The 13,724-nt window shown below is 40.3% G+C and overlaps 1 protein-coding gene across 5 annotated transcripts in view; it reads left to right on the plus strand.

Annotated features, from left to right (window-relative positions):
- Positions 1 to 547: 547 nt before the first annotated feature.
- GBF1 (golgi brefeldin A resistant guanine nucleotide exchange factor 1) overlaps positions 548 to 13,724 on the plus strand; it is a 103,856-nt gene continuing 90,679 nt past the window's right edge. For 4 of the 5 annotated variants that reach the window (XM_088169034.1, XM_088169035.1, XM_014879903.2 and 1 more), the window contains exons 1-3: positions 549 to 660; positions 6,119 to 6,224; positions 7,522 to 7,588. In XM_088169034.1, the coding sequence (XP_088025160.1) occupies positions 653 to 660; positions 6,119 to 6,224; positions 7,522 to 7,588 (181 nt within the window). In that variant the 5' untranslated portion in view covers positions 549 to 652. Of the gene's footprint in view, positions 661 to 6,118; positions 6,225 to 7,521; positions 7,589 to 13,724 lie in introns of all 5 variants that reach the window. The other variant, XM_088169033.1, reaches the window with a different exon arrangement.

Raw genomic sequence — 13,724 nt, forward strand, 5'->3', positions numbered from 1 at the left:
GAACAAGTTGGGAAACACTCGCGAAGCACGGCGGAGAGGCACTGGTTCCCTCCGCGGGCTGTGCAGCCGCAGCGCTGTCACCCGCACACGCTCCGGTCGGGGCGGCCCTGGCCCCCCACACGCTCCGGGGAGCGGCCCGGCCCGGCCTGGCCTGGCCCACAATGCTTTGCGAGGGCGGCCCTCCCGCCGGCTTCCGCCCAGCCACTCCAGCTGCGCCCGTCCAGGCGAGGCTGCGGCGCCGCACCGCACCGGGATTGGCCAGCGGGCCTGCTGCTTTTACCCTCTCGCCTGTCATTGGCTCCGCGCGGCTGTCACCGCAGAGCCCGCCTCCTCCGGTCTCAGACGGTGTTTCCATTGGGCTCCGCGGCGAGCTGCGTGGCGCACCGTGCGCGGGTTGGCTGTCCGGGCTGTCCGTCTGCTCAGTAACCAGGCAGCGGGTCACGGTGCGCCGGTTTCCACGTCAGTGCGAGGGAGCGGGGCCGGTGTCACTGCCCGTGCCCCGCGGCCCCCGCGCTCCGCGGCCTCATCTCCGCCGCCGCCGGCAGGGAGGGGCGGACAGGGGGCGGGCCGAGCCCTCCCGCCCGCGGTGCCGCCCGCCCGCCCGGTTATGTGAAGCGGCCGCCGCCGCGGGGAGCAGGCGCCGCCATTTTGGATGCGGGGGTCAGTGCCGGGCAGCTACCGTCTGTCGCGATGTTGTCGCGACGTGGCGGCGGGCGGGAGGGACGCGGCGGCGGAGGAGCCTTGCGGGACCAGCACGGGGCGGGGACGGGACCGGGGCAGCCCCGGGGGCCGGGCGCGGGTGGGTGCGGCGGCCGCCCCTCCAGCCGGCCGGGACTGACACCCGTGGCGGTGCCCGCGGGGCCGGGGGCGCACGGGCCCGCCTGGCTGCGGGGAAGAGCGGGGTCCGGGCTTGGGCCGGGCCGGAGGGAGCTGCACCTGCACTGGCATCCGCTCCCCGTGCGCCACGGTGGCGTACTGCTTGAAATCGGTGGAGACAGGCTTTTCCTGGCATATGGTCAGCTCCATGGTTGTTGCAGGGGAAAGCTCCGAGCTCACTTAGCGTCTATGTTATGAGCTCATCCAGTGACATGTTTCATAGTTTCAAAAGTATGAAATAATTGGAAGAAAGAAAACTCCTCTCACCATAATAATATTAGGTTTCATTTTTACTATGCAGTTTTGACAGGTAAATGCGACTTGTCTTTCTTTTCTTGATTCCCAGGCCCAATCTCACTGTTGCAGCTGAATGTGGAGGCTTGCAGAGAAGCTTGTCCCTCTCTTCTTTTCTGATGTGCCACCCCTACCAAATTGCTGCTGCTTATCTTTTACAGGGCATTTTTAAATGCCCGGAACTGCATTAAATGCCCAGGACTGCACGGTTTCTTTCCGTAGTTATGAACCACTGCTTTATATCGCTTTTGTCCAGGCATTAGGAGCTAGCCTTTGGAGAAACATCCTGACTTCTCTGAACTTTTGCTGCCTGTGATGCTTTTTGTAGAACAGTTATTACTTGAAAAACCCAAGCAAGTTAAATTTCTGTATAGAGGTTCATGTATCTTCCATATGAAGTTTAGGAGGAAGAAAAGGACCTTTCTGATTGCCAGTTGGGCTTCTGGGAAACCTAGCTGGCTGTGAGATTATCAGGAGTTGGTCGTGATTCATGGTTGTGTGTTTTGTTTTGGTAGCAGTGTATTGTATCAGGATTCTGGTGGCCAAATCTAGGTCAGAGGCTATTGAGATTATTCCTGCATTGTCATAAACAGTAAAAATTTAGGTCAGCAGAAGCTTACTTTGAAATATTATCTTTCTATGTTGTGGTTATGTTGTTTTTCACTACTGCTGTTTATTGGAGTAGTGTCACTGGATTTAAATCGAATGCCATGGCTGAAGGCGAAAGTTAATCATAGGAAGAAGTAACTTGATGGAAGTCTGCCAGACCTTGTTGCTTCTGATGCTAACTCTTGCTTGTTTGCAGAAGAATTGCAGACATTTTGCTGCAGAAGAGGGAGTGTTTCCTAAAACCATACCCAAGACTTCCTATGGTAATACTAGGAATAATTTACCTTCCTACTTGTTGAGATGTGTAGGGGTCACACATTCTGAGGTTGAGAAATTGAGTGTTCAGTGCATGTGTGAAATAACATTGGCAGGTGTAAATCTCGTCAGTGTTTTTATATGAATATTCTACATGTGATGCTATTTCAGAAGTCTCAGAATAGTGATAATTATTATCCATAGAACATTGTTGGAGGTTTTGACAGCGTTATGAATATGAGCTTTGGTTCTTTTATGACATGATTAGGCATTCCTGCTTAGTGTTCCCAATGCTGTTATCAGTGAGGTTGCAAAAGTTAACAGCCTCCCTTCTTCTCGTGGTGGCCTGGGCACCTTGTTGCCTTGGTTTGGAGCTGTCATTTTCACTGTGCTGCCTGTTGAACTTCTATGCAGGAGCATATCTGAGGACTAGTCTGCAGTTTTAAGCATGTATGAATCTGTCTTGACAAAGAAACAGGAGTTTATATAAACCCTTAGTTTAACTAACCAAAGGGTTAAGGAGCTAAAAAATGTTTGAAATTTAGTAGGTACCTTTCTTTGTTTTTTTCTTTTCCCAAACTTAAGACCACGGAACTGAATCTCTTTGTTTCTGTATTGAGTCTGCTATCTTTTTGTGTTTGATTAAAGATTGCTTGCAAGAAAGGCATTTATTCTTGATTTGAGATCAAGAGGTATTGAAACAATTCCTTTGCCAGGGAGGTTGTTTCAAATTTTTAAATGATCTTCAGTATTAGTTCTGTTACCCTGTTCAACACTTTTACAATATGCCATTCTTCAGACCATACCTTTGTAACATTAAGTGTGCATTCATGTTACCATTTTTTTCTTCTCCAAGTTGAACAAATGTATAGTGGTTTTGCTTGGCTCCCACCATGCTCTTGTAAACTCAGCTGATCATTCAGTGCTGGTCTGGTAAATTGTGTAACTTTTTTTCTTTGCTGCTTCACAGCATTCATTTCAATCTTAAAACTTCTTTTGATACAGAACATCTGTACTGAGCTCTAAAGTGTGATCAGTTTTTGTTTGTGGTGATGCTACCATTGGAGGAACACATACAGAACGTATCTAGTCATTTAAAAGGGGTAACCTTTGGGAACTTCGGAGCTTAATGAAGCTATATCCATCACTTGAAATAAACTTTTAAGTTCTTACAGGGATGGATGATTCTTTTGATGGGCTTAGTTTACAAGGTGCATCTTTCTGAAAAAATAGATGTCTGTCTTTCCTGCTCACTCTGTAGTTATTTTCCGTTTCCTTCTCCAACATGAAGTTGCAGAGGTCCTTTGCATAAGTAGGGATATTTGGATTTATGGTTTACTTTGGAATGTGTGTGTGCTATTGCTTGGTTAGCTGCAAGCTTAAATAAGAAGCAGTATTTCCCTCCATCTCTACCCAGTGTTGGTCGGGTAGTGAGCTCTGTGTCTGATGTTCAGAGTCCGAGTGTGAATTTGCATCCCTAGCATGATAGGTTGTTTCAGTTGTACTGGTCAGGTGAGTTTGTTGTACATAAAGTGAATTTTTGTACTCTTGAATTAAGTTATATTTAACGGAATCTGCAATGAGGAAAGGAGTGCATTTTCATTGAGTCTTCTCAGTTAAAAATTAAGTACTGCCCTAAGTTTTGCAGGGTTTTAATATGTCAGGAGAGCCCTGCCAAGTAACAAGGAGTTTTTGCACCCTTGCTTGAAAGGATCAGGTGAAAAGGAATGGTGTGTATTGGAGGCTTTTATCTATTTTCTTCATATTTTGCCACTTGCAGTTAGCTGGGCATTTTAAGTCTTCTACATTCAGAAGAGATGGAGTTTAATGAACTTTTCATTTAATTATCTTCTGTTAAAAATAGAGGAGAAGAAATAGAAGTCTTACAAGCAGATTCAGTAGTATGCAGAACAGCATTTAAGCTTTGGCATCACTTTAAATACTATTATTGAGTTTCTGTATAAGTGCAAGGTTTGTAATCTGTCTGTCTGGTATTTACGTGCTTTTTGAAGTAATGTTTCCATGTCACTTTGCTAATTCCCAGAATGGTGCTACACAGTTTACATGTTCAATACTGTTTTGAAACAGTGAAGACAGGAAAAACTTAAGTTTGACAAATCTGAATGTATAAAGCATTTCCTCAGAAGTACTTCCCTGGACTAGCATTTTGAGCCCTGAAACTGCCAGTGTAGAAATATGAAAAATAATGGAATTACTGAAAGAAAAAAAAAATAAACAAGGAATTTTACATGAAGGAAAAATCTCCCATTCATGCCTTGTACTGAAACAAGGACAACAAAGTGGAATAGAAGAATTGTGATCAATGGCATTTCATTGCAATCATATGAATAATGTATGGAATTATTTATTATTGAGGATGGGAACATCTCTCAAGCATTAGCCACATGAGTAGGAAGTGTATTGATATAAACCTTTGTACTTCAGGGCACAAGCAAATTACTTGGAAGCACTATTTGTCTGTCATGACTGTTCTTACAAAATACTTTTGTCTTTGCCTTTAAATTATTGTCTTACACCTGGGAATTCCGTTATGTATAATTAATTTAATGAAATAAACAATTTTGCCATAAAATAATTCATTCTATTCCAAACACCTGAAAAAAATGAAGCAACAAATCTGATGCTGTTCTTTGATGAGGTATCTTTTTATAATACTTGGCTTTTTTTCCATTATTTACTGAGTCCTGAAGCAGATTAGTCTCTTTCATTCAGAGGATATTTGTGTATTTGAAGTGTTGTTGATAATTCAGACATGTTAATTAACATGAAGCCTGACAGATCCAGGGTGTATGCTCTGAAATTTCTGTAGTGATCTTTCTGAGATCTTGAGTAATCCACCAAAACCATTTCCTTCCAGCTTTGTTTTTGTTACATGGGCAAAAGTCCTTCTCACATTGTCTGTGCTTTATGACCCCCTGCCTCCCCTTCCCAGCTGAGTCCTTTAAGAGCCTGTCAGTCTTGAAGTGTTACGATCAGTGTTTCACCTGTTTCCCATCTTTTGCTTCCCTATCTATGACCTGTTGTCATTTCAAGCTGGAGTCCTCATTTTCCTTTCATTCTTCTAGAAAGGTCTTATTTGGCTACTATATTCCTAAATCCTTCTCATTTACAAACATTATATCATCTGACTCTTCGGCCTCTTTATAAGTCCTGTTTATTATTTATAAATATTTGTGTCTGTTCATTCCCCTTCATTCTTATTTCTTGTTGCTTGACTGTATTTGGACTACAGCTAGTATAAAGAGAACAGTCCCATAGTAGTTCACTCTTCTTTTCCTCAGACTATTTCAAATCTTTCTTGCTTTTAATTTCTTTCCCCCTCTTCTGCCTCGTTGTGGGTGCATCAGTTTAAATTCTTTCCCTGAAAGACCTCAGACTACACGAGAGTAAATGTCTGCCTTTAGCTTCCTCACTTTTTCTGTGTTCCATCCAGTTTTGTCTCCAGTTTTGCTCATTTCTTTGTGAGGTTTTATTCACATCTTTTTTACTTTCCTGCTTTCTTGAAATCTTTGTTTTATGAAGCAAGTGTGAAATCAACATCTGTTATGAATAATTTTATTTTGTTAACGTTTTAAGTCCCAAAGAGGTTTGCTCTGGTCAGCTTATTCAACCCACTGATGCTTATTTAAGTGAATACAAGGTTACCTTTGTGTTTTCATGTTGGGCTGCAGGAATTTGCATAAATGCTGGAGATGCATATGTTATTGCATTGCCGTGGATGTCTCTCCTGGTACCCCAACACTTTATCTTTCTGTGAACTTACATAGACTGGAAAAAAATGACGAATGTGCCTTGCCAAAGTAATCTCTTGAATTACAAAGATCCTCTTAGAACTAGCTGTCTGCTCTCATGGTTTTGAAAACACACTATGGGAAGGTGTCTTGATGAAATACTTGTATTTGTTACATGCAATAACTTGTATTTCGTGCACACACAAAACAAATCTGAAGGAGCTTCTTGCATCACTGCAGGCCTTCTCTTGGTTAGAGTCAACTTTGTTTCATCTGAAGAAGACAGTTACTCTGAGAGGCTAGAGATTAATCTGAATTACCTCTATTTTCAGAATTGTCAGGATGGTGGATAAGAACATTTACATTGTACAAGGTGAAATCAACGCAGTGGTGGGAGCCATAAAGCGTAATGCCCGCTGGAGCACTCACACACATCTGGTAAGTCACCTTGAATTGTCATCTGTAGCAGCAGGTAGAAACACCCATGGCAGAAACCACCTTACTTTGGAAAAGTACCTCACTTCTTTGTTGCACTTGTCATAGTATGTCTGTAAGTAAAGTTGGAATAACTTTCTGCCTTGTTTACGCTGTTTTGGGCTTCTCATGTGCCAGTGACTGCAAAAGATACAAAGCTGGAAGTTTCCTGCCTTTTTATCCTGTAAATATGAAAACTCCACGTCATATTCTGTGTGGGAATCATCTTATTTAGACTTTTATCACCGGGGATGTCAGGGAATTTGCATATATGATGTTATTTTATTTAGCACAATGTTTTAATGTATCTTTTGTACCCTCTTGGAGAAAACAGTCTTCATCATGAAAGCCGTGAAATAAAAATTTGGGAAGTCATTTTATATAGAGTATGTTTCATATGGGATGGTATCTGTTTTGAGCTCTGTTTTGTTGCAGCTATCTATATTCCTGCCTAAAACCTATTAATAGTTTCAAACCTGCTTTGGTAAAAACCCTAAATACAGTGTTTCCAAGTCTAACCCTGCTTTGGTGGGTTTATGGCTGCCCCTGTGTAAATGTGTGGATGTGACATGCTGTATCAGTGGTGCACTTCGGAATGTCACATGAGTAGCAGATGGCTGTCATCCAGCACAAGTGGTTTCAGTTTGTCCAAGGGCAGGGCCCTTTTTCTTTCTAAAAGGCATTTCTTCATTAGAGCTCACGGCCTCTCCGTTTGAGGTGTGGGTGTAGCTGCACTCAGCTTGGAGAAACTGCTGCTCCTCCTTATTTTAATATCATAAAGATGGACTAAGGCTAAAGGATGCAGCTAATTCATATAAATATTGCACTGTGATTCTTTCTTCAAGTTATTTTAATGGCATAAAATGTCATTGTGTTTCTGTTTCCATTACAATCTGCATAGATTAACATTATAGCAAATCCAGATGAGCCATTTTAATATGGTATGAGTTAGATTTGCAGTGAAATTTATCGAACAGCAGAAGGCTAATCAGAAATACTTCTAAGGACAATAAAACCAAACCAGAATACTCAGTCTTGAACCCGTGCTTTGACATTTTAGCTGTATGATATTGGGGAGCACTGGCAGCAAAATAAAAATTCTCTTGGATTTGATGGTGTAAACATGCTGACAGTGATAAACTCAAACCACAGCACTTCTATGAATGTGATGGTGAGGTCTTTAGACAGACCCATTATTAAGATTTGTCTTCAGGAATCTGTTTGCCTCATTAATTACTTACTTCCTATATGTAACCTCTAGGATGAAGAAAGGGATCCCCTGCTGCATAGCTTTAGCCACCTAAAAGAAGTACTGAATAATATAACAGGTAAGCTTGTACAGAAATCAGCAGGTATGTGCACATGCTAGGGTATATGCAAATAAATGTACAGGTGTACTTGTTTGTCTTATTTACTATGAAGAAGTCATTTTTTGAAGAACAAGAAAGGAGGAAATATGCATATACTTTTAAGCAAATAGTACCAATGTAAACTAGCACAGAAATACCACTGCTGCCACTCTCTATAGGGAGATATATATTTGTGTGTGTATGCACACATATATTTTTATAAAGATGCATGTTTCTTTGATATACTGCATCTTGTAGTAATATATGAAATCTGGTGTATTGTCATGGAAAGCTTTTTCGTGGCTTTCTGATCTGTGAGTGGAAAAAATCTGCTTAGAAAGTGGTTTCTGTCTGTTTTTTTCCTGACATTTTTGGTTTGTTAGCTTTTATCATGTGTTATCATGTAATAAGTGAAGCACAGACCTCTGTTTCTATTTGGGTCTCTTGGATGTTAAGTAAAAGATTTACTTTGTAATCACCTGCACTGAAAGAAACTGGAAGTCTGTATTGATTAGAGTAGTAGAACACAAGGCTGTGGTGGATATTCTGACCATTGTTTTTCTCACAACCTGTCTTTCTCCCCTTCCCCCAACATTTTCTAGTTTTGTAGTTTCAGGAGTGATTGTTTAAGTGTAACCCAAGTACATGCTGAGAGTCTGGAGGTGAAGCTAATACTAAACTCCATATGGCATTCTGCACGTTCTTCCCAGGATTTTTCTTACTGATTGTAGTATTTGAAAGTAATCTTAATTTCTGGTCCCTTTATTACAGTGAGTGTTCAAAACTGCACTCTAACTTAGTTTGAGATGGACCTTTTGCATTTCTAACTGAAGCATGCTTATTCTTGTATCAGTGCTGAGTCTGGAATCCTATAAGAAGTGTGTTCCTTAGAATCACAGTAGTGCTGCTTCCAGGTGATGATGACAAGGGATACTGAGGACATGTGTTAGTACTAAGCCTTTATTCCTTCCTCTTTTGTGTCTGCCTGTAAGTGTAATGCTTTGCTTTTCTTTGCCAGGTTAACTTCCTGCGGTTGTAAGCAGGATTTTTCTGTCAGATCATGACATCTTATGGAACTCCTGAACAGTCTGCATTTCTGGATAGTGTCTTTGTTCTGGATGTTATGCTTGTACCTACATGACAGTCTGGATTTGTGGGGTTTTTTGTAAGCTCACTCACCTTCTGTAAGATATGTGTGCAGTCACCAGAAGTGTATTGGGAGGAAATTTTACTTTTTCTCCCTTCTATGAGATAATTTTTTTTTTTTTAATAAGCTTCCTGAAGTTCTTTGCTATTATTGCAAATATCTCTTCTCATCAACAAGAGCAGGGACTGTCAGGATGCTCAAATAAATGCAGTATAAGTAAATGTCAGGGACTGGCCATTTATCTAGAGCAGCTAGGTAAAACGTGCTGTTGACTTGTTGGGGAAAAAATGCAAGTTCACTATCTGCTTATGTTAGAGAAAGCGAAGTTTAATGTACTGAGAGATTCGGAAACTCCCTTTCTATTAGTCATCACATAAGTGTGGTTCTTGCTGAGATAATAATTGCTTATATATGGGGATGATAGAATGACTACATGAGATTCTTTGATACAGGTAATTTCAGCTGTAGTGACTGCTATTTACTGACTAGTGCCTTGAGATAGGACATCATTGCTGCACTCCATCTTTTTTCCATTTTAGACATGGACTTGTTCCCAAGCAATACTTTGAATGATACAGAGTCTCCTGCATCATCTTCCAGGCAATCAAAAGTCCAGTCCTCAGTATAGGGGGTTTTTGGTGATTTTTTTTTTTCCCCTAAACCTTCCTTTCATGTCTCTTTCATTAGCTCATGGAAACACATTGCTTTTATATTTAAATTTATTCAAGCTGTAATCTTTGACATTTGAGTTAGCTTTTAGTACAATTTTGCATTTATAGTAATATATATTATGTATTTTCTCAATCCCCCAAGAACCCATTTTAATCTGTTCCGGATGCAAATTTCAGGCTGCCTTGTCCCATCTCCCCTCTTGCTCTCTCCCTCCCTTCCCCTCCCCCATGGAGCATGTTTGATCAGGTGTGGCAGGAATATCCACTGTCAAGCTGCGCCCTTTATATTAGTCAATATTATCCTTCCTTCCCTCCCACTCCCTTCGTTCTCCTCTGGGCTTTACCAGTTGATTTATAATTTTGGAATTCTCATCGGAGTCTGTAATACAGTTTGTTCATTATTTAACCAAAACCTGTTTAATGAGCAAAGAGAGGCAATGTAAATGTTAGGCATGTTGCAGTGGAGTACCTTTTGTTCTCCTCTGCGCTAGTGGGTATTAACTCTGTCGTGACTGTGGTGCTAAGATACCCTGGTCAAGGGTATAAAGATGCACTGTATGCCTCCAGCAGCTAAAGATTTCTGTTTCAAAGTATTGTTCCTCAAGAGTAACTAAATTACATACTGAAAAGCTTGCCTGCAACTAAGTATGGTATCCCATCCTGTTGTAACATCTACATGTGCTCTTGGAGGAAGCCTATAGAGATGTGATGCTCAGCACGAACAGTCCCATGCCATGATTATAGAAAGAGCAACTTCACTTCTACAATTCAGCATACCTAGCTAGGGGCCTTGAACTTGAATTATATTTTGAAGTTTCTCTTTAGCATTCTGATAGAGAAACTTAATTTCTGTGGGAATTTTATGTAGATTTATAAAAGGAGTTCAATAATTTGAAAATGAACGGCATGCCTGCTCTGATCCACTGTCAGTTGATTTATTCAATGCCATTTTTACGTTTTCATGGGCTGCATGTATTTTACCTACTATTGATAGTCATTTAGCTACTAAATAGAAAGGAAACATAGAGGTTCTTTTGTCTGGGGTGATGCATAAGTTAATCCAAGATAAATTTAATAGCTGAATGCTTGCTATGCTAAGATGACCACAATTTAAGTTTCATGGCATGTCTCTTATTTCTAGTGCTTAGAAAAAGCAGAAGTCAGTGTCCTGAATTATGGCCATATAGAAGCAATGGATATTAGGCTTTTTCCATGCATGCAAAATTGAAATATATTAAAACCGATGAAAATCTGTATTGATAGAAGTTTGGATCTAGGGCTGCTGTCACCATAGCTTCCATTTGACTGCTCTTTAACGTGAGCTTAGCACCCTGAAAAATATGTCTGGATGTTGAAATATTTGTTCATTTTGCCAGTTTTGTTATGAATTTAGGTCACCAAAAGGAAGCTTCTGTTTAATGTCCATTGGTAACTGAGCACTGTGTCTTTCATGAGTAGTTCCAACTTAAGATGCTCTCTAGCTTAGCAGAGAAAAGTTTTATAGCCACAAATCATTGGAAATATGAATTTAATTATAAGCCTGCTTTTCCATGATTTCATGAGGACTGGGTTTCTTTAAACGCTTCTCTGTGTGTTGAAGTCTCCAAACCGTTCTGGTGTGATGTAGAGGTAAGAGCAGATACTTCTGTAGTCATTCTTCTCATTACAGAATTTGTGCTTTGCTCTGACCAGGCAGATGAGTCAGTAACCAGGATTTTCACGCCTGAAGTGCTGCCTACTGGTGTGTGGGATGGCTTTAGGACAGGAATGACTGGATACAACTGACTTGTACAAGCCATGACTGTGGTGGGAGAAGCAGGTGTTTGTGGAAAGTGTGTGCATCGAGAGTCTATTTAAATAAGGTTTAAACTAGGTAAACACACCTGTGAAGAGGTGCTTGTGTATATTTTAGGTCCATGAGTGCCAGACTGCAAGGTTTGAGTCCTTTTATCCTCTGGTGGTTCAGAGTTAGTGCATTTAAACAGAAGCTGCAAAGTAAGCTGTTAGAAGCACTCTGATTTCATGCACATTCATGACATTTTAAGTGAATGCTTGTACAGTGGGTTCAGAAGAATTTTTTCATGGCTTATTTCAGACAAGAAGCTGCTGCAAATCTCCATCTTTAGAGGGTTGGCTGGGGCATTAAGAGCTGGCTAAAGGTCAAATGACTGTAACTGTAGGAGAACCTTTGCCCAGTGTACTGACTTAATATACTTGTTACTGTAGCCATCAGTTTTCTGGTATGTAGACTTGATTGCACACTTGCTTTCTCATGTCTGAGTTCAGAAAACTAATTTTTTTTTTTGAAAACCTTGTATAAAACAATATCGGAATTTTATCCTGATTTTGGATTAAAGTCTGAACTTTTTCTGAAAGATCTAGATTTAGAAGTGGTAAATTGGTAGTAAATATAAATATGTGGCCACTTCTCAATGCTACTGTAGTGCTAATGGTTAGAATATGATATATTAATTCAGGTTAAGAAATCAGAAAAAAACAGTGTTTGGGGTTTTTTAATGAAGGAGTGTAGGAATTAGACTGTATGAATGTGTGATATGTAAAGTGCTATGATGCTTATTGCTGTGCAGGTAACAGCAATACCATATTTTATTTATTATTTAGATCTTGAGTTTCTCCTAGAAGTGCCTGAACTTACTGACAAATATCGAATTTGATGAACTGCATACTGTGATATTTCTCCTATTGCTTGTGCTGAAAGGTGGAAATGTTACATAGATCAGCCATTAAAAACAGCCACCTTTTTTTTCTGTTGCAAAGATCTAGAACATTCACTGATCTTACAGATCATGTCTGTTCTTGTGATAATTCAAAAAAATAAAAGGATTTTTTTTTTCTTACTAACAGGTATCCATACGTGTTAACTTGGCATTTTTGAATACCAAGCAATTCAGACTAACATTTAGCTTTGTTGCATTCTCTATGAATTTTGAAAGAAAAATGGAAAGTGTATAAGGAAGGTTAGGAAACTGATAGAATAAGGTTTCTTCCATAGCTTTAACTTGGCCTCACTCTAATTACTGGATGACAATATAATTTTAGTCCATATTGAATGACCTGGCACTGTGTACAGAAGTGGTAATTTGATTTCTCTTCATATTTTCTTACTATAAGAAATATGAATATTAAGGTGCCAACTTAAATTTGACGCTTTGCTTGCAGGTTGAATCCAGACTTGATTTTTGCCAACGGTGTTCAGACAATACAGTAACAATTGTCATTTTAAAAGCAAGTTTTGAGTCTAAATGAATGCAGACATCCTCCCAACTACACAGAGAATGTACACCAATGCAATATTTTTGCTTTGAAGCTGCAGGTATTTCCAAATACTCTGAGTGAGATTAATCTTTTTAATCTCATTGTAGCATCAAATTAATCAAATCACTGTCTTATGGCTGAGGCCTTCGAATCTTCTTCAGGGATATTTTTAGCATAGAGATTGGTATTTTGGCATAGATTTTCTTGTTTTTTTTTCTTGGAGAAATAATACATCAGACTTTTCCCAGATGCTTGCTAACCTTGTGCTTTACTTTCTACATGATTTTCCCAGAGTGACTGATGTGCACCAAGAATGGCAGCTGCACTGCCACTGGCATGGGAACTCCTCGAGCCCAAAACGAGCAGGAGAATTGTCATAATTTCACTTAAGATTTTGTTTACTTTCTGTATAAAGGAAGGAGGAGGAATGTCCTTGATGAAGAATGATTTACAGATGTACCAAGACAAGCACCGTAACATTTTTCATGGCTTTTCTGTTATGTGCAGGACAGCGTTTATGCAGAATATGTGAGGAGTCAGGGATGGATGGTGTCACTCTGATTCTGTTGAATTGTACCTTGAGCCTTTCAACACAGGTTGCTGAGTAAGATTAGAATTCTCATTCAGAATATCTCGTTGTAATTGAGATATTTGTAACTAATGCTGAAAGGGGCAAACTGTTTGTGTAGAATCCTTAATTTGATAAATTTTTAGCTCTTGTGTTAATCTTCTGTTTTGTGTTTCTGAGTCAAAAAGCTTAATGAATAAAATTGAAAGAAGTGGAGTGAATTTCAGAATATTTAGCATAAAAAAACCTAACCAACCCAGTAACATGGTCTTCATACTGGGTATTTCTGCATGTCTCTGAAATCCCTTATGCAGTTCAGCCCCACAAGCTTTGTGATACCACTTAACCATCCTTTCAGTATAGTTCTCCTAGTGCAGAGCAACATTAGAGCTTGGAGCTGAAGTCTTCCTTCTATGCATGTCTAATAACTGGCAGGTACAGGCAGGAGGTGGT

Source organism: Sturnus vulgaris, chromosome 8 (genome assembly GCF_052056855.1).
Source record: "Sturnus vulgaris isolate bStuVul1 chromosome 8, bStuVul1.hap1, whole genome shotgun sequence".
Classification (NCBI taxonomy): Eukaryota; Metazoa; Chordata; class Aves; order Passeriformes; family Sturnidae; genus Sturnus; species Sturnus vulgaris.